The sequence below is a fragment of the Aplysia californica genome, unplaced genomic scaffold (assembly GCF_000002075.1).
Source record: "Aplysia californica isolate F4 #8 unplaced genomic scaffold, AplCal3.0 scaffold00210, whole genome shotgun sequence".
Lineage (NCBI taxonomy): Eukaryota > Metazoa > Mollusca > Gastropoda > Aplysiida > Aplysiidae > Aplysia > Aplysia californica.
In genome coordinates this window covers 811675-836851 of record NW_004797480.1, presented here as the reverse complement: position 1 = coordinate 836851, position 25177 = coordinate 811675, and the positions used below count along the sequence as shown (strand labels likewise).

Genomic DNA, 25177 nt, shown 5'->3' with positions numbered 1-25177 from the left:
ATTTCTAGAAACCGCAGAAATCTGGGTTAGTCCACTTGTCTATAAAAGCAACCAGTTTTGCCAGTGAGAGCTAGATATTCAAGACCTTATGTCTATTTAGGTGTCCCAAAAACTGCATTTAATTTGTCTTTTCATCATTGTTTTTAACAGTGAGCGTCCCACGTGGGCTTCATCAAGTACTAGGCTACCTCATTAGATTTATTTTCCTTCCACGATATTCTCAGCAGTCTCCTAAGAAACCACATGTCTGTTGCTTCTATTTCATTTTCACTGTCTTTGGTGATTGTCCAGCATTCACAGCCATATAGAAGGGTTGATCATACATAGCATTTTAGAACTTACATTTTGGTAGTCATTGAGATGTTTTTATTTTCAGAATTGGGCTAATTTTATTGAAACTAGCCTTAGTTATGGTAATTCTTTGTTTTATTTCTGTAGAACTTTTGCAATCAGGTGTTATTATATATCCTAGATATTTAAACTGTAGGTCTTGTCTGATCTTTTCGCCTTTGCTTATGAGATTACAGATAGGATTTGCTGCAGTTTTAGATATTACCATGCAGATTTCTAAAAACCCTAATTTGTTCAAAAAGAGAGAAATTTTGTAAAGAGTCAAGTTACAACAACAAAAAAGAAAGAAAAGATAAACTCATACTTTCATCGAAGCCTGACTTAATTATTTTTTTTAAGTTCCAGTAATGATTATATCATAGCCCTGCACAAAAAAAATAAGGCAAAGGGAAAAATGATATTCAAACATAGACGATGTAGGACCAACTGATCGTGTTCCTTCAGGACCTGTGATACCAAGTCTGTACCCAACCTAGGCTCCTTTCTCAAAGACAAAGAGTTTGGTGTATTATGGAAAGGAATTACCCATGTAATAGCAAATTGCACCCCAAAAAATTGCTTAAAAGATAACTCAAGACACAGTTCTACTTGCAGGAGTTTAGAATTTAAAAAATTGTCCACACCATAAAAGAATCAAACACACACGCACAAAGTACATATCTTTCCGGGAGGAAACATGGTTAATTCACTTCAAAATCAGGGTTGCACTCAAAATATTGTAAAGATGTCACTCCTTCACTCTTTTTCAGTTTACCTGATCAGTTCCTTTTTTCTGTAAAGTGTAAATTGTAAAATTCATGATAAACTTTCATATTCCCATCATAAATGAAAAAGGAATTACCCTTACAGCCCTAGAATACTGTCTTGATTTAAAGCAGATCATGAGTAAAGTCAGGGGTGCAGAGAAACAAAAGAAGCATGACTTTTGAAAGTTGGACTTTGAGCACAAAAAGAAAAGCTCACATCACCTTAAAAAAAAGAAACACATAATAAACGTTTTTAAAAACACATCATTTCCGAGAAGTTCCTGTAAAATGGTATCTCAACAAAAGACAAATAAAACAAACTTACTCTCTATGGGATTGTGTTGCTGATCCATTCCAGTGTTGATATTGGTAATTCAATACATGTGATAGTATTGTTCTTTGGGAAATGTAGTTTGGAGGGACAGTCATATATCGTGAAAAATTTAGCTTCTCATAAATGCCAGTTTGGTGCTGTCACAAAGAAAATAAGTAACTGTATTATTTTTAACTATTTATTCAAGTGAGAGGGACGAGATCTGTCTTTCATTTCATAACAAGCCATTGTAACAAGCAAAAAGACAAAAAAAAGATTCTTTACCTTGGGCTTGATGTTGTCAATCTCAGTGATGAGGTTAAAGGTCAAGGTGTTCCCTGTGGCTGCCCCTTGCCTTCTGCCCACCAGCACCAGAACAGCCTCAGCAGGCCTCAGGAAACGACTCTTGAACTCCACAGACAGCGGGAGAGTGGATTTGGGAGGTATAGTCACCATGCTGCCTTTGGGCACAGAAAAGTCCCGAGCATCTCGTCCAGCAATCAGCACATGGTAGACCAGATTCTTGGGACTCGTGTTACTGACCTTCACCTGGGGGGAAAAAGTAAGCAATGAATCGTCTATGTATGAAAAATAAAAAATGTAGGAGGTCAAACGTCCTACACAACTGTCTGTTATGTGACAGTTAGGCACTTTGTGATCCCCTGCAGAAGATGTGGGTTTGATTTCATGTGGGGAGAGGGGGTTTTTTTTGAGTACCTTCATCTGTCTGCCGGTTTGTTGTGTCCCTGTCAGCTCAGGTTGGCCCAGATAGGTAAAAATTGCCACCCTTCTTAAATTTTCTGAATTGTGTCGATGGGGTGTAAAGATACAATTATTAAGATAAATAAGTGTTCAACTAGATTTGATGAAGTTTATTAAAAAGGCAAAACAAACAGTCTTCAAGTCGTGAGGAAAACATTCCTGGAATGATCAGAAAAGTTCAAAATCAGAACCTCTCTCACTTGAGAAAGCTTGTCAGCTGACATTGAGACAACGGCTGACATATATAAAAGAAACAAAATTTTGTATTCAAATCAAATCAAATCTCTTCAGAAGCCTCTGAAAAGAATTAATTTGTTTTATCAATGCTGTAAGGGTAGATCTATACAAACAGGATACTGATTTAAAATATTAAGGACCCTAATCTACAAAAGCTGCTGTTTTCAGTATTGACTCCAGACACTCAAGAAAATGAATTGCACTGATGTGTGTTTAACGGTAGCTTTGATAAATTTGTTACCACTCCATTTTTTAATAACTTAGTTGAAAATCCCAGCTTTTTTTTAAACCCTGAAAATTGTTCTTAAATTTTTCAAAATAGGTTTGCTCGTTTCAATTTAGTGACCCATTGAATGACATTTTTGTCATTTTTAGATTTAGCACCAAAAAAGGGGCCCCGCCATAGTAGGTTTACCCCCATCGGAGATAAAGAGTTAATAAATACTAATAAAAAACCCTAGTTGGTGGTTTCTACTGATTTTAAAAGGTTTACAGCAGGGACGATATTGCTTTTAAAAGCAAGTCTGTAATTTTTTTCTAATCACGAGATTATCTTTATTGAACGCAGGTTTTGAGAACTTTTAGTGCAAAAAAAGCATTCACTGTAAAATTAGTTTCTTGTAACAAGTTTTGCCACTTTAAAGTATCATTGGTGAGCTGTGACGTAACCTATATGCGTATACAACATGTGTGTCAGAAGCGGGAAGTGCTGTGAACAATTCTACTTTCCGTGTGAAGGAGATTTGTAGTATTTTATATAAATTTATGAAGGAAAGTTTTTTAATCAAGCCTCAACTGTTGTGAAAAAATAAGATTAAGTTAAGACAAATTAAGACAAACTGCGGTGAAAAGTAAGGGAGACAGTGATTCATCCATTTAAAAAGATATTTGAGGATAATTTGAACAACGAATTTTTGACCACACTATAATACTGCTATCACTCTCTGCAGTCTACGGACAGCACCTCTGCCAGTAACCCCACTTTGACACATCCCAGTATGCAATGCAAAACAGATTTGGCAAAACTGACCACTCATATTTCTCAAAACTGTAAAAATCTATGGGCTCCATACTGCTGTTGGCATTTTTTCCTGATGTGCTCTCAAGTAATATGTTAGCATACAGCTATCTGGACAAGCTCAAAGCACCCTGTCTTTTTCCCCAGTTCTCTGGCATAGAGGTCAACAGTACCTGTCTGGTGACAGTGTTGTGAAGACTTCCAGTAAATTCCATGGTGGCCTTGGGCAAGTACTGAGGAAGCCGCTGGTACAGATGAACCACCAGGAGTAGCAAAGGTATAGGGTTCGGGTCTGTGATGTCTATGGCCTAAAATGAGAATAAATAGATATAAAGCAAGACAATATGGTAAGATATGATGTGATATGATAACATTTAAAAAATTTATACAAATCAATCTAAAACTTCTAGAACGGTAAGCTAACAATAAAAGAGTATAAATAAGTGAAAATTGTACAGTTAAGCGGGGAGAAATGGGACATATCCAAATCAATTTCCACAAGTCACTTGGAAAAAACTAAGCAAATTTTATTTCAGTGTCTAGAATGCTGAAAACAAAAAATACCAATTCAATGAATTAGATAAAATAAACGCATAAAAATTATTAACATTGTTCAGCGTGTGAATTTTTCAACTGAAGTCACATGGGAAAAAAGAAGGAAAATTTATTTTGATGTCTAAAAAACTTTAAAATATCCTCAAGAATAGCACTAATTTTCATTTTGAGAACACTTGATCACGCTATTTATTTGCAAACAAATTTCACGCTGAACTTAAAGATGCTTTAACATGCTATCATAGGTCTATTAAAGCCAAGTAAATTCTTCTCCTCTTCACCAACCATTCTGAAAAAAAGACCTGTAATACATTAAAGAGTGTAGGTGCCATAGTATCAAACATAGAGGAAGAAATATCCACAGGTTAAATAAATGGAATAAAAATGTGAGGCTTCATGGTAAAATAGCGTCCTCATCAAAATAAAAAAAAATTGAAGGAACTAGAATTTTTTCTACAAGTTGGGCAATTTTTATCAAATTTTTGTGTTTTGACTCAACACCTTTTAAGTCTATTAAAACACATTTCCCTGTGGATTTTACAGAAAAACTTTGGATTAAAAGCACAAAAAAATATAAATTTTCAGTGTCAAAGGACTCACAAGCTATCAAAGTCACCAAATTTTGGCAGCCATTTTCTCCCTAATTTTGCTTCTGAAACCAAGCCATCCTTCCTAACCTCCTTCAATCGCAAATATCTCGACTTCTATTCAAGATAGGTGGGTATTTTTTTCAACAAAAAAGAGGCAAATGAACAGGCTATAAGATGATACCAATAACTCTATATGCCCAAAATTTGACAGCGCCCGATTCCACCGCATCGTCACACAAATTAGATTGAGTAATCCTGACAATTTATGAGATGTTTTGATATTATTTCAAAAATCTGTACAGGCTTGATGATTACATCATCTTAGGGACTCAGAGTCACAATTCTATTCCTTTCCAGTCAAAACAGATATTCCAGTTACTTAGTGTTGTTGCCTTTCTACTTACCTGAATGTCATAGTCTACACCAGCATATCTCATGGCATTGACCACCTTCAGAGCATTATGCAGGCACTGCTCAGCAGTAGTGGGGTGTGTGTACATGCCTTCCAAATGGCTTTTGATCTGGGGAGTGGAAAAAAAAAAAACAGTGAACAATTCATTTAATAGTACTGATATTAATAACAATAATAGCATAATAATAATAATAATAATAACAATAATAATAATAATAATAATAATAATCATGATGATGATGATAATAATAATAATAATAATAATAATAATAATGATGATGATGATGATGATGATGATGATGATGATGATGATAAGACAAGATAAGATAAGATAAGATAAGATAATACTTTATTATCCTAGACACACACACACACACACACACACACACACACACACACACACACACACACACACATACGGTATCCCTCCTCACACCCACACACACACACACACACAATCAATAACAGTTACTCACCAGGAAAGGCATGTGAGCCCCCAGCAATGAAGCAATGACCAGTCCATCCATGAGATCATAGTCAAAGTTGACAATCCAGCGAGATGGGGGGACTCCTCCTGAAAAAAAATACAAAGCAGCAAAAATTTGAAACTGAACTAATTCATTAGCAGTATAAGGACCTTCCTTTACATTCACAGAAAAAATCACAAAGGAAAAACAAAAAATCTATGAGACAGGCTGAACAAAAAACTTCATTGCAGAAGCTGCCAGTTGTATGTGACCAATGGGGTCTATCTGAGTTAACTAAATTTCCTCGAATGGATGATGGGAGCATCCAGTGAAATTCCAACCATCCCCCATGAGAGGACCGACCCAGCATCCAATCAGATCGCAGAGTGTATGAAGTGTTACTGTGAATAAAATCCCTTACAAATCTGATTGGTTTATCTCTACTCTGATATATAAACTACTTTCTCTTTCACTTTGACACAGTTTAGCCATCTTATAAACATTTCTCGCGCATACCCTGTTATTATTTCCACTAAATCTGGAAAAATTCAAGCAAAAACGTGGATAAAACTTCAGGGGTTAAAGAATTAAAGCATTACCTTTAGGGCAGTCCTGCCAGACCTGTGCTCTGTAGTGTTCATAATGGTGGTTCATCCAAGCCAACAGGATTCGCTCAGCCACGCTGTAGATGTTGCTGGACAAGGGGTCTGGGTTGACTGTTGGCATGGCCAGGTCCTTGTCAAAGCTGGTCAGTGACTTGAGTGTTTTGGGTGTGACCTTTGCCAGAACTAATACCTGAAATAGCAAAAGTCACGACTTCAAAACAAGATTTACTTTATTCATCCCCCACTGGAAAAAATAAACAGAGTTGTCACCAGCTTCTGTGATAGTAACAATGAGTAGGTAGCAAATTCTTGGCTAATATAGTTGGAAGTGACTTATTTTTCTGATTTCAAAACAATGTGGATCCCATAATAAATCTATCTGCTCCATGCTTCAACAAAGTCTTGAAAACATTCAAAATCTTACGAGAAATTCATGTAGATCAGTGAATATCAGACAAAACATTTTCAGCACAATCAAATGCAATACATGGATAAATCCAGGAAAAAAACATGAAAAAGATGATATTGACACAATATACAACATCTTCAGTCTCTTATCCAAGTTACTATCTCTACATTCTTGAAACCACCTTGTACTGATGGGACTTTCCTTTCTACAAGTAATGAAACCACTTTGATGAAACATAACATGATCTTATACTCGGACATAGAGTATGAAAAAAATATAATGATTACATATCATATATGATTGCAAAGCAGCTTGCTAATCTTGTTTGCTTTTGTGATAACAAGAGAGAAACTGCACAAAGGGTACAATATTCCTCCACACTAGGTGGTTACCTTCAGTATTTGCAGCAGGACATCAGTCCACATGCGTTTGGAAATAGCCTCAAACACTTCCTCCTCTACATCATCATCAATGCGGATCTTCTCCGCCTCTTTCACCTGGCCCTGCTGCAGCAGCTCCATCTTGACACTGCGCTGAAGTTGTCGCCACAGCACAAAATCTCCAGGTGACATTAAGTACTCTGGTTGAATGGCAGATACACAAGCTCCCTGGCACCTGAATGATGAAGAGAAAAGCTTTGTCATTATATTCATTTAAGTCATGTAGATTGAACTGAACATGTTCAAATGATCAAAGTCTATATGCAATATTGAATGTATTGAATAAATCCTTTTCCATTACAATAATACATGTAATGTTTTGGGAAGTATATCCATACAATGTTGCACATGACAAAGATAACAACATAGGTGTGAAATACCCTTTATACATATATGTTTTCAGATAATATAGATTCAGCCAGGATGAAACACTGTAAACTAGATGTTTAAGTCTTCAAATCACTTTAAACTTTTTTTAAACAGATGAATGAAGAGAGAAGGAGCTCTACAATGAAGAAATAAAATTTGAGCAAGAGTTGAATAAAAAGAAAGCTAATAAACATTAGCCATGAGAAGGGGCAATTTTAGATAAAGTTTTGCCATATCAATAGAAAGCTTACGGCTAAGAAATTAACCACTAGACACAAAAAAACACTCACCTGAGGAAGGTGAGAAGAGTGCAATGTTGCCAGTAGATCTGCTTGACCCTCTCTACTGGGTCGGCCGGCAGTGGAGAGTTGATAGGGATGCCAGGCACCGAGCGCCCACTCAGGTAGTTGATCATGTCATAAATGGTCTTCGCCAGTTTGTTGAAGCTTGCTTTCCCTCTCTGTTTGGCTCCTGGTTTCAGATTGGTTTTGCTGTCTGATTCCTCCTTGTTTTTAGCAGGTTCTGCAGCTGTCTTTTTACTTATAGCACTGTAAAAGAGAGGTGGGTTTTTAGGGGATTCAACAACAGTGGGATAGTAAAATGACGTGCTGATTTCTGTGAGAAAAAATGAAAATGACAACAGTTCTCAAAGAACAGAGTCGGACAAAAGAGACACTGTGGAGAAGTAGAAAGAACAAGCCCCATTAGAGCATCCATTAACAGCCCTCTACAGAAGAAGATCAATAAATGGCAGATTAAACATGTTTGGACTTACGTTTTAAACGTTTGAAAATTACATTTTAACATTATTATTATTAAAGCACAGTTTTTTACGGAAAACTGGCTTTTGAACAAATAAAGTATTGGTACATGAAAAATGTAGTGACGTTTTTTTATAAGTCTTAAGGATATCTCCTGGTGAAAAAATGGGTCATATAAATCATTTTGGATCAAATTTTGACAAAATTTCTATTATTCAACAATTTTACATGTCATTACATGATCAGTTATACTAAAGAACATTCACTTTTTGGCATAAAGTGTCCTAGAAATATGTAATCTATGGTAAATATGACTTTTTTTCTCAGCAACATTGTCCATGGAATTCCATATTTCTCTACTGTTTTTCACCTGAATTAGTTGAAACTTTGTACAAAGTTCAATCACGATATCATTCACGAAATAGATACAAATTGTATTCATAAAATACTTTTAAAAAATAATTTTAACAAGTATACCCTCTCATTTGTCATTATCATGAGTACTCTAAAATGTAGAATCGGTTAAATCTTTAAAATTGCTTTAATTGAAAATCTTTGTTGTACAAAATTTATACATCTATGTCCAAAAGAGGATGACTTGCAAAGCACATCTATATAGCCGAATGACAAACATTATCCATATACTTTTTGCCCCACTCACGTTCTGAGAGTCTCTGGTATGAGAATCGGGTAAGGCCCGCCCGGCCAGCCCTGAGAGGAGAACCATCTCTGTCCGGCCATCAGGACCTCCATGTGGAACATCCCCTCTTCCGAGTCTTCGTCCGGGAACATGGCTGACCCCGCTGAGCGGGCAGCAGCCTCAAAGTTCTTGTGGCTGAGGAAGTCCGAGCCAGTGGGAGGTTTGTTCATGGCACCCTCTCGTGGCCCTGGGGTTGTGGAGCCTGACGAGTCTGTGAGAAATTATTATGTGGGAGTAGAAAGAAGCACATCAGCACCTTAATGATCATTTAGTGCAAGGAAAAAGTTGGACAGACAGACGGACGGACGGACGGACGGACGGACGGACGGACGGACGGACGGACAGACAGACGGACGGACGGACGGACAGACGGACGGACGGACGGACAGACGGACAGACGGACAGACGGACAGACAGACAGACAGACAGACAGACAGACAGACAGACAGACAGACAGACTGACAAAAATGATAAAGGGAAAGAAAAGAACTAGGACCTATCTGTGGCATCCTCTAACCACCCATATCAGAGTATCAGAAATGAGACAAGATGAGAAGAGAGGGGAATGAGATTTATATAAGAATACATTGTGGGGAGAAATGAAATTGGATTAGACTGGACGAGATGAGATGGCACACTATGAAATAAGATGAGAGTGGGTGGGATGTAATTGGATATGATGGGAGAGGTGAGGTTGGATAAGACGAGACAAAATAGAATCAGATGGGGAGAGATGACATGAGATAATGGGATGAGATAGCATTGATTAGAGGAGATTGGAAGAGATGAGAAGAATTAGGAAGAGATTTGATGAAATAGGATGAAATCTCTCTCTCTCTCTCTCTCTCTCTCTCTCTCTCTCTCTCTCTCTCTCTCTTTTTCAGTGTGCCTGTTCCTTTGTCTCTCTCTGTGTGAGTCTGTGTGTGTGTGTGTGTGTGTGTGTGTGTGTGTGTGTGTGTGTGTGTGTGTGTGTGTGTCTCTCTCCTAATATCCAACACTGGCATCCCACCTGTCAGGGAAGTGGAGCTCTCATAGCTAGAGGAAGAGATCTGGAAGTTGGAGCTGGTGGCGCTGGTGGATGGCCTGCTGTTGCCTGGGTTGGATGTGGTGCAGGGTACGAACACCGCCTCTCCAGAGCCCCCTGAGCCAGACCCTTCCTTCTTTTTACTCATCAACTTACGACCCTTAGGGGAGGAGCCCTGGAAGTGACATGACATCGTTTTAAAAATGAGTCTTTTACCCTTCTCCAGTTAACTCCTTGACTGCTGACCATATATGCACCCTACATGCTAGAAAAATTCTGCCATGTGCAAGACATCACAGGTCACAATCTTAAATCAACGATAGTTTGCTTATTAAAAGACACAGGTCAGTAAAACTTATATTAATAGAAAGATAAACGAAGAGATAAATTCATCCATTAACAAGACCTGCATGGTGCAAGCCATAACAATGTAAATATCTCGAAAGTACTAAGCTTGAACAAGAGCTCTGGCTCTACGCAGTGGCTCTATCTCGCACAATAAGTGTGAGAAAGACAACACACCTCGCTTCGTTATATCAGTAACAAAGCTCTCGCTTCTCATAAAAATATATATATATATCAGCGGGAAGGGAAATGAAGTAATGGTTTTATTCATAGACAAGACTCGGGTAGAACAAGCTATGATGATGTAAACAAGTATAAAGAACTGAGACAACCGTTGGCAATCAGCGCGTTGGTTCTGACCGTCTCACATGATGTGTGTAAGAAAACCAACACACCTCCCTTTGTTTTTGTGTAGCAGAACCCATGCTTTCTGTCACTTTTTTAATTCCAAACTTAGTAGAAGCTGAGCTATCAACGAAACAATACAAGCATTTCAGCCGCCGTACGAGATACGTTTACACAGCACTGTGTGGTGGATTCTCGAGCTGTATGAGATACGTTTACACAGCAGTGAAGGGGTCAAGTAACAAGGTCAAAGCTCATTTAATTAACAGATTTGGACACAATGGGCACGCCTTCTACCTCCACCCCCACTCTTTTAATCACTGCAGTGACTTTTCCATCCTCAATTCCAATGTAAATCAGATCTTGCAACTATCTAGTCTGAATATTGATGCCATTTGTTTTACTTGGGCAAAAAAGCCAAAATAAAAACCCCCTATTTATTGTTCTAAGCCATGCAGTGCCTAAAAAATAACTTAATAAGCAGGTTGCAAAACTTTAAATATACAAGGCATGCTTCACGTGCAAACTGACAAGGTAGAAGACTTCTTAACCCTTTAAGCACTGACCTGTTCACAAACAATTTGATGGTCTCCCCTGTGCAGGGCAAGGAATGGGTAACAGGTGAGGAGACAGTTGTCTGCGGTAGCCGTTACCTGCAGGGAGAAACTGCAGAGAAAAGAAAAGATAATATAAAAATGTAAGGAACGGGAGCAGGGGGTTTGTAGACACAGCCTGTCGGAAAAACAAAGCTGTAGCCTTAGAAACTAAAAGTGCCTGTTTGAAGTCAAGTTACAGGCCACATTTAAAAAACAACAACAACATTATCATGCTACTAATTTATTATTTGCATAGAAGCATCTTGCCCTCGTTTCTTTTTTAATCTACTTCCTTCCATTTCTCTGAATTGGGAATGACTGTAGGTCCCAAGTCATAAGGAAAAGAATAGTAGTTCCGTGCCTGAGAACAAAGGGGTTGTCCATGCAAAATTATAATAAACTAGCCGGGCCCCCTTCCGATGAAAGGAATGATTGGTGCCTTAACATAAACTGAAAGTCATTGGCCTACTATATTTACACTCAACGGGAATGGAGCAATAAATCTTGAGAGATGCAAAAAATTAGAAGGTCTAGATCTATACTCTCAAAAGAAAATGCGCCTCATGACATATCACTTCCGGCACTTCCGCTGGGAAGGACAGCTACACAGATTTGTTTCGTTTCTCAGTGGAAGAATCATAAAGGGCAAGGAATATATTTTTCTAAATTCAGGAAATGAATAAATCAAAAATCAGGCTCCGTCATCGGGACCTATCTATCTTTCGGCAGGTACTTGCCAACTTTCAACTCTGTAACTGTCGTAGTTTTATGGGAAAAGTGACAAATGTGTTTCCAAGTTGCCAAACATATAATAGATTAACAAAATAATATTAGGGTAATAATGTAACTGAAACTCAGATTAAGTAAAGGGAATCACAGCTAACAGCGTAAGAAGTGTTAAGATTAAGAGAAAGGGAAATCCCACTTACGTGTTCCCTTCTTCATCACTGAAGATGATTGGTTGAGAGAAAGAGACAGGTTTAGGGCTCGAGAAGACGACCTTACAGGGAAGAGCAAAAGGATCCACTTGTCCTTCAGTGCCACTGCATGGCTTGATTTCTGGAGGAGGGGGAGAACAAGTAAAAGAAATTTTAATAAACAGAATACACAAGCGTATGGGTGTGTTTGCATGTGCATGGGTTTTCAAGTTTATGTGTCTGAGCGTGTGTATTGGGCATTGAAAGCAAGAGAGTGCAGTTCCTTTGGGTGAATGTTTGTGTGAGTGAATTCTTTGGCATTTGTATGAGTATGTATAAATGATTTCAAGTGTGTATGACCTTACATAAGACAGATGTGATGTCTGGAGGGACAATTAACTTGAAACATAGACAAATTAAATGAATATAACATGTATGGGTGCCAATGTATGTGTGTAAGTATCATCAGTTGAGTCAGTGTGTTTGTCCTTGTGCTCGTGAGTATGAATTTAACAGCTGTATACATTTATGCATGAGTGTATATGTGCACGTAAGTGTAAGTAACAATCACTTTTATAACTAATGTAGTAACAATTAAGTGCTGGGGTGATGGTAAAATACTTTGCCTTACACAAAATTAAAAGGTAGAGTCAGATTCCCACATAGGTAAGATACTACTTCACATGCGTGTTGGCCCTCACAAGCACAACAGAAGCAGACAAATCCCACAAGAACAAACATTGTGAAAGGGGTGTAAATCATTAAGTCATTCAAGAATTTCCAGCATTCTTCTTCTTACACCAACCTGAAATAATTAGAGAACCAAAGAAATTGCCAGAAAAGTAATACCACTAAGGCAATTTACCCCCCCCGCTGAGAATTAAATCTTAGCTCTGCCAAAAGACGGTTACGGGTCACTGCTACCCCAAAAGAACATTTTTTTCTCACCTGGGCCCTGCAAGAAGTCCACCGACAGAGGTGTGATCTTGGTCTCATCCTCACACTCAATCTCAGGCAGTACCACAGTGATCTTGTTGAGCCTTCCGAAACAGAATACAGCAAGATTACCTGAAGATGCTCTTGTGTAAACGACAGCTTATGACGAATATACGAAAGCGACAGGCAAATTTCATTGGACACACAATGTGAAAAGAAGCATTGGAGAATATTGTAACAACAGGCAAGTTTGATGAAAAGAGAGGCATAGGCAGAGAGAGGAAAAAGATACTGGACAAGATGACAACATGGCTGGGAACAGCAAGAATAACAGACACCAAAGCTGCAACGCAAGACAGAGTGAAGTGGAGGTCCATGATCGCCCACGCCAGTTGGCAAGACACCGCATGATTATGACTCTGGCGTAATTTAAATAAAAATAATAATGTATAGTCCTGTATCCTTTTCTACATTTTATATAATGATATGGTCTACACACTGAAGAGATTTGTTTTGTTGGGGGGGGAGGGGGGGGGGTGCTGAGGGAGGGACATGATACCTTAACATAAAACATAGGTCCTATAGATAGGCACAAGTCTAGCATGGGATATCAGTGATGTATCTTAGGAAGGCTTGAAAAGAGTTCATTTCCCTGCTATGGCTTTGCACTAAGGTCCACTCACTTTCTATAATGAGACGCCAAGAGTGTGAACTCAGCAGACACTTCTGTCATGAGGGGCACAGGGGTCAGCACGATGCTGTGAGGGTCAAACCAGATCTCAGGGGCTTTGAGTTCGCCGTAGATCTCAAGGAACTGGAACGGTTTGTCCCACTCAGAGTTGATGACCACTGGGATGACTGCCTGGTACCTGCCCGATCGCTCTGGGTGGGACAAAGATTACATGGATAAAACAAAGAAAGAATAAATGAATGACTTACAGAAATACTGAATGAATAAACAAGGGAAATTTGGAATGAATGAAAGAATGAATGAATGAATGAATGAATGAATGAATGAATGAATGAATGAATGAATGAAAGAAGGATAGGTTTTTTTTTTACTAATCTTCAATCATAAATTCGAGATTAAAATCAAAGTAAAGATAATAGAGGTAATACACCACTACATAAAGTGAGAGGTATATTACGTTTCAGACTCTTTTTTCATCTCAAACTTCAACATAAATTGTCAAGTACACGACTGACTAGTACATTTGTCTGGTTTTGCTTAGCGCTGTTTTATTATCTAATAATGATAGTAAGACTTAACTCATAGTCTCTCATGAAAGAAAACAAAAACGTAGACACAGACATACACAATACACAAACACACACACACACACACACACACACACACTCACATATGTACAAATTTCATGCATCCACATATTCACAGATACACAAATACACAAAAGCATACACACAAACACAGACAACCTTACTCATAAATAAACACACTTGGACCCATCAAATGTATGACAAACATGCCAAATGTAATAATAACGCAACCAAAAGGGGAGATCGACCGTAGCCGTGAGACTGACCAGGACAAAAGTTGACCAGCACGGTCTGGGTCATGCCAGGTTCCAACTCTCCTTCGATCCCCTGGCTCTCAGACTGGGAGATGAAGGGCACTCCTTGTTCGTGGAGGAACTTGAAGACGCCAGTGTCCAGCACTTTTCCTGCCCGGGTCAGGTCAAAACCCCAGGTGAGCTTGGTGTTGCTGTTGTTGATGACCAGAATAGCCTGAGGCGGGGAAAGAGAGAGAGAGATATTTCGAGTTTATTTACACTCTTGGGCGAGACAGGTATTTGGGGTCTACCCACCCATGTTATTGGGAAAGACATCCAGAGTTTATTCACACTCTTGAAAGAGACAGATATTTTGGGTTTATACATACTCTTGGTACAGACATTTGAAATTTATTCACACTCTTATGACTTAGTATGGATACTGAATAAATGCGTCTAACCCCAAAAGTGTACTGTCTGAGAACACTGATTCAGAGGAAAACACTAAACAACAAACAAAAATCACCAAACGAGTGTCGTACAGGGAAGAAAATTTACCTATCATCTTTTTATTTAATAACAGTGAGAAATATGTCATGATCTCTTCCCATTGCACTAACTAATTAGCGATTTACATTTCATTTTCAGAAAGACTCGACACAAAAAGAAATCAAACTTTGATAAAAAATAATATTAATTGCATCAAACAATGAAACTGCAAATAACAGATCAAACAGCTGTTTGCAAAAGAGACACAAATATTTTACTACAACATGAATCACCATACCTATAAACACTGTGTTATTCAGAAGGTGACAAGTAGTGAGATAGAAGTGAAGAAAAGAGCTTGAATTACAGAAAAGTGAGCCATATATGTTAATCCTCCACCATCAATAAGCTATTTTGTACATTGCATCAACGAGAATGTTCAAGTTAATGTGAAAAGTCGAGTTTTGAACGCATATTAAGTCTGCAAGTATGCTGGAGAGTTGAAGTGCATGACTATGCATGCATGTGTGTGTGAGTTTGTGTGCAAGTGTGTGCAGGTGCACATATACGTGCATGGGAGAGCCCTGGCATGTGTCAGTATGCAGGCAGGTCTCAGTGAATGCATGAGAATGTGTGTGTGTGTGTGTGTGTGTGTGTGTGTGTGTGTGTGTGTGTTTGTGTGTATGTGTGTGAGTCTGTGTGTGTATGTATGTGTAACTACCTGATTGTCTATCTGTCTGCCTATGCAACTGTGGCAGTGGGTATGAATGAGCCTAAGTCTGCACATGGAAGGGTATAAGTGCCATGTATGCTTAATTGAAACTTAAGTTTAGTAAAGTGATTAGGTGCAACACATTTCAGTGTGAGTACAGGTAACTTGTTACACAAACGTGTACTATTTATGCACCCCCTTTTTCCAACTACACACACACATAATGAGCATATGCATCCCACATATGACTTGTATAGATATTGCATGAATGCCCCCAACCCCAAAAGTGTACTCCCTGAGAACACTGATTCAGAGAAAAACACAAATAAACAGACATCAAGAAACCACAGGAGAAAGGGAGAAAGAAATACTTATGATCTGTTTTGTATAACCGTGAAAAATCGTTTCCTCAGAATTACAAAGCTCTATCTGTTCAATACCTAGTCTTGAGAAATTTGATGTTAACATTTTTTAGTTTTACAATAGATCTATATGAAACATTTTAAAATGCAGTTCTTCAAATATCTTGATTATGACTCAGAATAATCTTGCTATATTGATAGAGTAGAGGGAACATTTTGTTTCTGACCTCATGGTCTTCGTAACTCAAAACAGCCAAAAATGTTATATAGAACTTTGTAATTCGAAGGTAGCGAAAAATCATGAAATGTTCCCATTGAACAAACTAAATGATTTACATTTTACTTTCACAGATCAAGGATGTTGGCTGTTAGCATTACCCAAGGAACGTAGTGATATTCAACGTGCATAAAATTTCATACAAGTAGGCCTATGCACAAGTTGCAATTAATAAAAATTCTTTTATTATTTCAAAAGCTGATACTGAATACTACAACTAACAAAAAAGATAAAAATATCCACAATAATGATGATGCTTGTCGTAATAATAATGTTATAATAACAAGTACTATTACTTTCAGTATGACCATTATTGTCGTCATCATCACTACCATTTCATTTACCTCATCATTATCTTCCTTATTATGGTTACCATTTGCCAGCAAACAATTTCTTTACATACAGCTAATAATATTGCATGAATTTAAGACAGTGGGGGTCTTTTCATTATTTGTCCATAAACATTAAATCATCCCTGGCTCAGATAAAACAATGGCATCAGAGCACAGATATTTAAGGATTAAGAAGAAGGTCACATCACACTTACACAAACAGTTGAGTGCACCCATGAACAAATAAAAACCACCAGAGAAAAAACTATCAACACTGAAAATTACACACTCCATTCATGATGCCAAGGTCTACTTTACCTGCTCATTGAACTAGTAACAAGAAAGACGAAAAGAATGCACAGATTAAACAAACTCACCATTTAAACTTGAGATTAACTTTCATACTAGTTAGACATATCAAATACCTTTTTTCAAGGAATAGAATCTACAAGGCTATCAGCCTAATGTTTTAAAAACAAAACATTCCAGTCCAAAATGTCTTGCTTTTGTTCAATATATCACAACTAAAAGAATGACCTTTGAAAGTTTATAGAGATGTGATTAAACACTTCGTGTAACTTTATTTATTTTTTCTATTTTCTTAGTTTGAAGCTGCCAGAAGCCTTTCAGACCTAATTGCAGACAAAAGTCTGCATATACGTGCAAGAATCATCAACTCAGTTTTCTGCAGTGGTTACACAATCAGAGAACCTTTTAATTCTTCATCCCCATCACAACATAAGGGTTATAGATTTAGTCATGCAGAACAATCTACCACTACTGACTATAATAAGACACAAAATAAAATTAACAAAAATAAACAAAATTGTATATTAGCCTGCATATCCCTTTCCTCCTTTTCTCTTTTTCTCCCCAGACAGAAACAAAGACCAAAAAAACAAGAACAGAAATTTTATGTACAAAACACTTTCATTTGTGAAGCGTGCTAACAAAATTAGTTCCTGGAGATATTGGCCAAAATTCAAAACAGGGTCAGATTTGTAAATTTTCAACTCAAACTATTTTCTTCAAATTAAATCCAAAGTCTTTTATGAATCTTAATTAATACATTGTACAAACTGTACCTATACATTTGACTTATCTTTGTCCAAAGGTCTAAAATTTTATAAGTAATTCATTTCGTCAGCACGCCTCGCGTTTTATATCATGCTGCAAACACATCAACTAAGGGAATGTAAGACTGCACAAACTAGCAGGAAAATCAAAATAATCAGAATTACTTCCCTTTGTAGATGTGAGCGTGGACATGGGATAGGGTGGTATTGTACTCCAGACAAACATTTTTTCATCTTTGCCTTCGCTTGAACTGAGATGAGTCAATAATCAACTACAGTATGTAAGCAGATGGCAATGATATGGATGTAATGATCTTACAAAACAAGAAAAGAAGTGGAAACAACAGTATTTCTGAAACAACTCTTCTTTTTCTTCTTCTATTATCTTATCTCCTCCTCCTCCTCCTCCTCCTCCCCCTCCTTTTCTTCTTCTTCTTCTTCTTTCATCCTGTCAGAGAGAGCTATAAATTCCAAGGTCCCGCCTCTTAGATAACCTAATAGTGTTATACCCATACACACTTTTCTTCTTCTTCTTCTTCTTCTTCTTCTTCTTCTTCTTCTTCTTCTTCTTCTTCTCTTTTTTAATTATGTATTTTTACATAAAATAAAAGATCAAGCTAACATTTCCATGTATAGACTCAGATGGGAAAGATACACTGTCTTACCTTGGTAGAGCCCATAGTGATATTGGTGGAGATATCATGGAAGTTTGAAGGAAGCAAAAATTCTAAACGGTTGGTGCCCAGTTGCAGCGGCTGTCTCAAGGCTGTTGCAATGACCTGCTTTCTTGGTGTTGCCACAGTAACAGGCATGGGCCGCGGGTTGACAATGTGCTGAATGCTGTTCTTATTGGACGGGGCAGGAGTAGGTGGGAAAGGGGTGGGGGCCGGACTTGGAGCACCCAAATGATTGACAACCACAGGCATGACAAAGTCATAGGCAGCCACCTGTTTTTAAAAAAAGGCAAGGTCAACCTCAGTTTACTACATAATATCAATTGCAACAAACTTTTTTAACTTGATTGGAAAAAGAGTGCTCCCTCATAAAGTTTTCAAGGTGACTTTCTCTTGCTTTCCAATTTAAGAAATGAAATTTTGCGAGAAAAAAAATTGTTCCCATAAAAAATATTTTTCTCAGCTTTGCATTTCAGGAAGTTCCAGACCTGACAATTTTGTTATGCTCTAAACTTTCAAACTGAAAAGTACATAATTGTTGAAGTTTTACATTATTTAGATCTTTGAGGGGTGAGTTGCTTCAATCCTGCCTGTCAGGGCCAACTAGCACTGAGAGGGATACAATGTCTCAGCGGAAAGATGGAGTCACTCAATGGAAATTCTCTTCAAGTGGGAAACAAACTCACATATCCCCTGCATGCAATGGGGAAATACCTAATTGCTACACTACAGAACACTTGTCTTTAAACTGTGGCATCCAGGAATTAAAGAAATTTTCATACAATACAATAAAGTTTCTAAATGTAAAAAAAAAAGTGATGATGTGTACAACTTTGGCAAGCCGTGACACATAATATGTGACAATTCTATTGTTACTTCCAAAATGCCGAAAAACCTAATCAAATTTTTATTATCATGAAAAGCTTCTACATAGAGGACCCACTACACCCTGAGATTTTGCATCCAAAGAATCAAATAACTGAGAATGGAAGCAACTGTCTATGTATGATGGTTTGTGTTTTGTATCCAATTTGCTTCCTTTCTTTTTTTAATGACAATTTGTTTCAAACATTGAGCTTGGTCAAAGAAAGAACACTAAAGGAAAGGGAGAAAAAAAATGAGTGCATTCCTTCCTTACTTATGTGACTACCATATATATGTCCATTGCAGACGTGAAGCAGTTGATTATCTAATATCTATAACTTCTATAACAGTGCTAGGAGCAATTGATAAAAACAAGGCATGGGAAGTAAGTCCAGTGGAAAAATATCTCCTAGTATTCCTTTCTTCCCTCTTTCTCATGCTCTGAGTGAGCAGAAAGTCACTTGCTTGGGCTCAGTATCAGTTCTGAAAATATCGAGCTAGACTGCGATATAAATGTCCAGTTTCCAATCCCTAACTAAGTATTCTTGCCTTCCACTTGTTTTGAAAGTTCTCAAGGCTCTCCACCCTCTTGGCCCAGTCCTATCAGAGATGGGTGCTGAATTTGGAGAGCCTGCTTCTTTCATGATCTTGTCCTGTTTTTTTGTAATTTTTTAAATTATTGTGGCATGGTTTTGTGGGGATTTTTATACGTTCAGCTGATCACAGAAGTGCCTCGGGATCTGTGATGAACTGCAGACAGCGATAACTTGTAAGCACACATACATAGTTAGAGATGTTAATCATGTTGACCATGACAATTATTACAAAGGTTACTAGCCACATTCTTCTCATTGTTTTGAAGTTTTGGTAGCATAGAAGTAGGGCAGAAAAAAACTAACAATGTCATCACTTAGACGCAGCCTCCACGTGAGATTTCAGCATACATTTATTAATATAATGTAAGGTACCCTGATGACAACTGACTTCCAAATTTTGGCCACTATGCCGGGAGTTAGGAATGGGGGTTGTGTCCTGCCCCTCAGGACAGTCTGAGAGGATCCAGTGTAGGCACAAAAGGAAAAAATTAACACCAGGACTGTACAACATCCTCAACAATTAGGTCATTATTATCATCATCCTCATTATCATCACCATCATCATCACCATCATCATCAGTTTCCTTTTGTTTTGTTTTGTTTTGTTTGCTTTTTTTTGGGGGGGAGGGGGCGGGCTGATGTGTGTTTTTTGGAAACATAACATTTACCACCCCATTGACACCTTTTCTATGTAACTTACAAACATCCAGCACTAAATACTGTTATTCTGGTATCTCTAAGAAGACCTAAATACTGAGAACTCACAGTAGAAGTCAAATCCAGATTTAGCAAGAGATGTGTACCTGTGTTGGTGTGAAGGTGATCTCTCCCTCTATGATTTCCTCAGGCTCTAGGGTCACAGAAGCCATGCCAGGGTTCAGCAGTTGGTAATTGTAATCCTCTATTCATTAATTCAGATAGAGAGAGAGAGAGGGGGGGGGAGAACGTCAGTAGAAAATTTGATTTGTGTTACAGCTTTCACAGAATCAGAAGAATAATAGCCACATTTTACCATAATAATAATGAAGATCATTTCTATAGCGCCCACTCCCGTGTAAACACAGCTCTAGGCGCTTTACATAAATGCATGTAAGAAAAATATTCATGCACGCGACACACACACACACACTCACACACACACACTCATATACACACAAACACACACACATATACACATACACACACACAAACACACGCATACACACTCACGCACACATAACACGCACACATGTGCACACACATGTATACCAAACACACACACACACACACACACACACACACACACACACTCACACACACACACACACACACACACACACACACACACACACGTACACACACACACACACACACATCTACTTGCTTATCACACGCACACGATTACACATCGTCACGAAATGAGAATAAAATAATGTATACACTGCAATTCACAAAATACATAAATGAATACATAGACATTTACATAACATTGTATTGAACATGAATCTACTGACTTAAAAAGGATGTCATTAAATGTGTCTTTAAAGATTTTTTAAATTTAGACTCAGATGTTGTATGTCTCAAGGGTTGGGGAAGAGAGTTCCAAACTGACGGAGCAAGGTGGGCGAACGATCTTTCGGCTAATTTTTTACCGCCTTTTCTAGGAACTCGTAAAAGATACTGGTCGCCTGATCTTAGAGATCTAGATGGAACATAAATCTGGATGAGCTCACTAAGATATGAGGGAGCTTTGTTATTGACACATTTATGACATAAATGAAGAAATTAAGATGACAGTCACTAGGACAAGAAAGTAGGCTCAGGCCTTACACCAAATAACTACTTCAGGTGAGACCTCTTTTATTGCCCTTTTTTTTTTCTCAATAAAATCAAGGCAAAACACTAAAATAAAGTTGTTTAGAGAGGGTTATGAGCTAAACAACAGACAGAAGGAATAGAGAAATAGGAAAGAAGTTTGACATTCCTATCTTCAAACAAGTACCATGCAGAGGAAGAGAGAGAGAGAGAGAGTGAGAGAGAGAGAGAGAGAGAGAGAGAGAGAGAGAGAGAGAGAGAGAGAGAGAAGGACAAAAGGAGAGTGAGCGATAAAAAAGAGACAGACAGACAGAGATGGAGGCAGCAGGTACTGAGGGGGAGAGACAGACAGACAGACAGACAGACAGAAAAACGACAGAACAAATAGATGGGGATGCATATGAGATTCAGAAAGGGAAAACAAAAACAGAGAACCATGACAAGAGAGAACTGAAGAGAAAAACTGTATCCACAAACAGCTGTAGTCATTTCATTTTATGTATTTGCCCTCTGCATGATCATAACATAAGTGAAGCAGTGAGGTAGTGAGGGAAAGAGAGATTTGGGCAAGGGAGGGGGAGTAAAGGGAGGTAGAGAGAGAGAGAGAGAGAGAGAGAGAGAGATTGAGAGAGAGAGAGAGAGAGAAAGAGAGAGAGAGAGAGAGAGAGAGAGAGAGAGAGAGAGCCTGGGTCACTTTGGGTAGATGTGTGGGTGTGTTTGGATGTTAGAAAATATTAGAGAAAGTAAGTGGTTATGCATGCATTTTGTTAGCCACTACTGTTTAATTGAATCGATACGACACTAAGCATTCATATTTAGTGTCCCACAGGCTCATGCAAACAGATAGTAAACTTCTTTCAGTGAATGATCGATACAAAAAAAATCTTGCTGTGTTGTCTCTTATGTCTTGTCTTATGAAAACAACCTTACCCTGAGATTGACAGCCAGGGAAAGCCAGGGAGAAGTCCTTGTATCGTGTAAGGTCAAACTCCAGACGGCATTTGGTGATGGCCTGAGAGTAGAACAACAATGATGATTGTTTGCTGCTGCACAATAATAGCAATCACTGACATACAACTGAGTCCAATTTGTGTGAACTCTGTTAGTGAAAATGTTTATATCATATATTGTCACCTTTTTTTCTAAAACAAAAAATCTATTATTTCATCCCCCTTTTTTTTTTTCCAGCAGATTCTTGTCAGGGTCACCCCTGAATTATACTTCGCTGGGAACGTATCCACTTTACTCCGTAATAAAGCTGCATAATTTTCAGGGAACATTGACTTCTTGACAGACGGATAACAGGAGCAGAAAAATGACACAAACGGAGAGCAAAATTATCCCAACTTCTGTGAAACCTCTAAACTCTTAAAAAGTTCCTGAACAGTCAACGTATTACACTCTCATGCTCGTGCTCTTCACTGACAGTATACAAGGGTCATTTGCTTAATTCCAAACTGGTAAATCAATCTGGTAATGAATTTTGCACTGACAATGTCAAGTTCTATTGATTGAAAGTTAAGACACTGCAAAGATTTTCTTTCCTTGTGATGTTTTGTTTATAGCCAGAATATATTTCAGATCATTCAAAATGCAAAACACCAAACTGCAGAGCTTGAGATATTACTAGAAAAGTAAATCTCTGGTTTCAAATTTTAAGCATGAATAATGACAGTCTAATGTGTTTAACAAGCTACAAAGCTGTCTGCCCCTCCTCCCCCCCCCCCCCCCCACCATGAACTGAAATGGTACATTAAATGAAGTAATTGTGGAACCGTAAGAGCTTTCTGAAGAATACACAACAATAGATAAGCAGTTTTGACTTTTTTAAAAATCAATTTACATTTGCTCAAAATTAATAAAACTAAGGCTTGTTTCACATCTATTCACCATCTCTGGCAAAGCAAAAATACTGGTCTCTGTGGTGTGATGGTTAAGTTCTTCCCGAAGATGTAACTTTCATACCACCTTTATCCTGAAGATATAACTTTTATACCACTTTATGCCCCACTGGGGATGCTATTTTTTCAAGTATATCTGTTCATCAGCTGGGACGCTGTATCCTCCTCAGCACCTGTTGGCTTTAACGGGAGGAGCGACCCTCAAAGTCCATTTTCTATGCTTGTTGCCCGAGATCAAACATAAGTATACATATAAGTAAGGCATAAAAAATCTCTTGATACGTACTTTTATTTTTGCATAACTACAGAGGTTGCTATGGAAATGGGGGCCATCTTGGAAATAAACAATGAATTTCAAATCCGTAAGGCTTTCTTATTTGACCAAATTTGGTGAGAGTATACTTGAACCAGTCCCTATCAACATAACAGTTTAAAACTTTGAAAATTTTCCCAGTGTATATAAACCTTTCCAAATTTTGTTTACGTAATCGCTTGCCTTCTATGGAAAAGTGTCATTTTTTTGGCAAATATCTCTATTACATTGATGATAGCCTTGCTATCTATGTTTCCTGAAAATTTCATGTAAAAAAGATGGAAAATAAGGAAGGAGTAGGCCGGAAAGCTGAAAAAAAATGACATTTTGAGAAAAACGACAATTATTGTGCAAGTTCACTATATTTTAACCCACCCTCATGTTTTCAAAGGCAATATACGACCAGAATAAAGACTTTTTAAATTGTCTCCTTGCTATTTTTAGACAAAGAATTGGTTTATCTTAAAAAATCAACCAACATCTCAATTTGCATAGCTTGACCCAAAATCGGCCAAACTGAGGGTCGCTCCTCCCGTTAACAGGTATGGTCGAAGCATCCACCTTCTATATGATTAAAATTGTATTTGAGGGGGGATTTCAAACATCTATCATCAGCAATAAATACATTTTTTCTACTTACTTTGTTCTCCAAGCGGAACGGCATTGTTGCTGAGGAGCCACAGTAAACACCACCAAAGTTGAAGGAGGCCTGGGAAATAGAGATATGTAACATGATCAGGATGACACTTTAGCTTCAACAATACAATACGTTGGACTGAGCTTGCCAGATACTGAAAAAGTACAGCAAAAAGTACAACACAAACAGATCTTTAGGGGCCATGAAACAGTGTCACAAATCATAGCAAGGAAAAGATCACTGAACTCTGCTAAAGAAAAGCACGGTGATCATCTTTTTAATGCTTCCATGCTTTCTTACTGCTGCAGGTTTACAGTTCTGAAGTACAAATTTCCAAACTCTAAGCCCACATGCAACCCCCTCCCCCCTCCCCCCCCTGTTTGTGTGTGTGAAAATATTTCGCATTTAAAGCCAATCCTTTGTCCAAATAAGCCTCTTTCTCTTTATTTTGCTCCTCCTCCTCCTCCCTCCCTCCCATAACTCCTTCCCTGCTGCCCATCACCTTACATCATCAACAAGGGAACTCCCATGTAAATCAGGGAAAGCCTGCATAAACAGTTTATGGACTGCGAACATTGCAGTGATCTGGAACGTGTCGAATGAGTCACAAAATGACGTAAAACGTGAGACGGGATCATTGCATTCCTCACACGTACACGTTAAATATCTCTCTCTCTCTTTCTCTCTCTTTCTCTCTCTTTCTCTCTCTCTCTCTCTCTCTCTCTCTCTCACTCACTCTCT

At 38.1% G+C, this 25177-nt stretch overlaps 1 protein-coding gene across 1 annotated transcript in view; it reads right to left on the bottom strand.

Moving 5' to 3' along the window:
- LOC101855563 (cilia- and flagella-associated protein 47) overlaps window positions 1-25177 on the bottom strand; it is a gene marked incomplete in the record, with an annotated part of 91797 nt that overhangs the window by 38545 nt on the left and 28075 nt on the right. The window contains 20 exon segments of the mRNA XM_035970022.1: window positions 1106-1123; window positions 1696-1959; window positions 3601-3735; window positions 4977-5093; window positions 5461-5558; window positions 6051-6246; window positions 6858-7080; window positions 7565-7822; window positions 8697-8946; window positions 9745-9934; window positions 11016-11115; window positions 11975-12104; window positions 12911-13002; window positions 13582-13780; window positions 14443-14644; window positions 16900-16911; window positions 18323-18604; window positions 20595-20692; window positions 22516-22597; window positions 24440-24508. Coding sequence (XP_035825915.1) covers window positions 1106-1123; window positions 1696-1959; window positions 3601-3735; window positions 4977-5093; window positions 5461-5558; window positions 6051-6246; window positions 6858-7080; window positions 7565-7822; window positions 8697-8946; window positions 9745-9934; window positions 11016-11115; window positions 11975-12104; window positions 12911-13002; window positions 13582-13780; window positions 14443-14644; window positions 16900-16911; window positions 18323-18604; window positions 20595-20692; window positions 22516-22597; window positions 24440-24508 — 3015 coding nt within the window.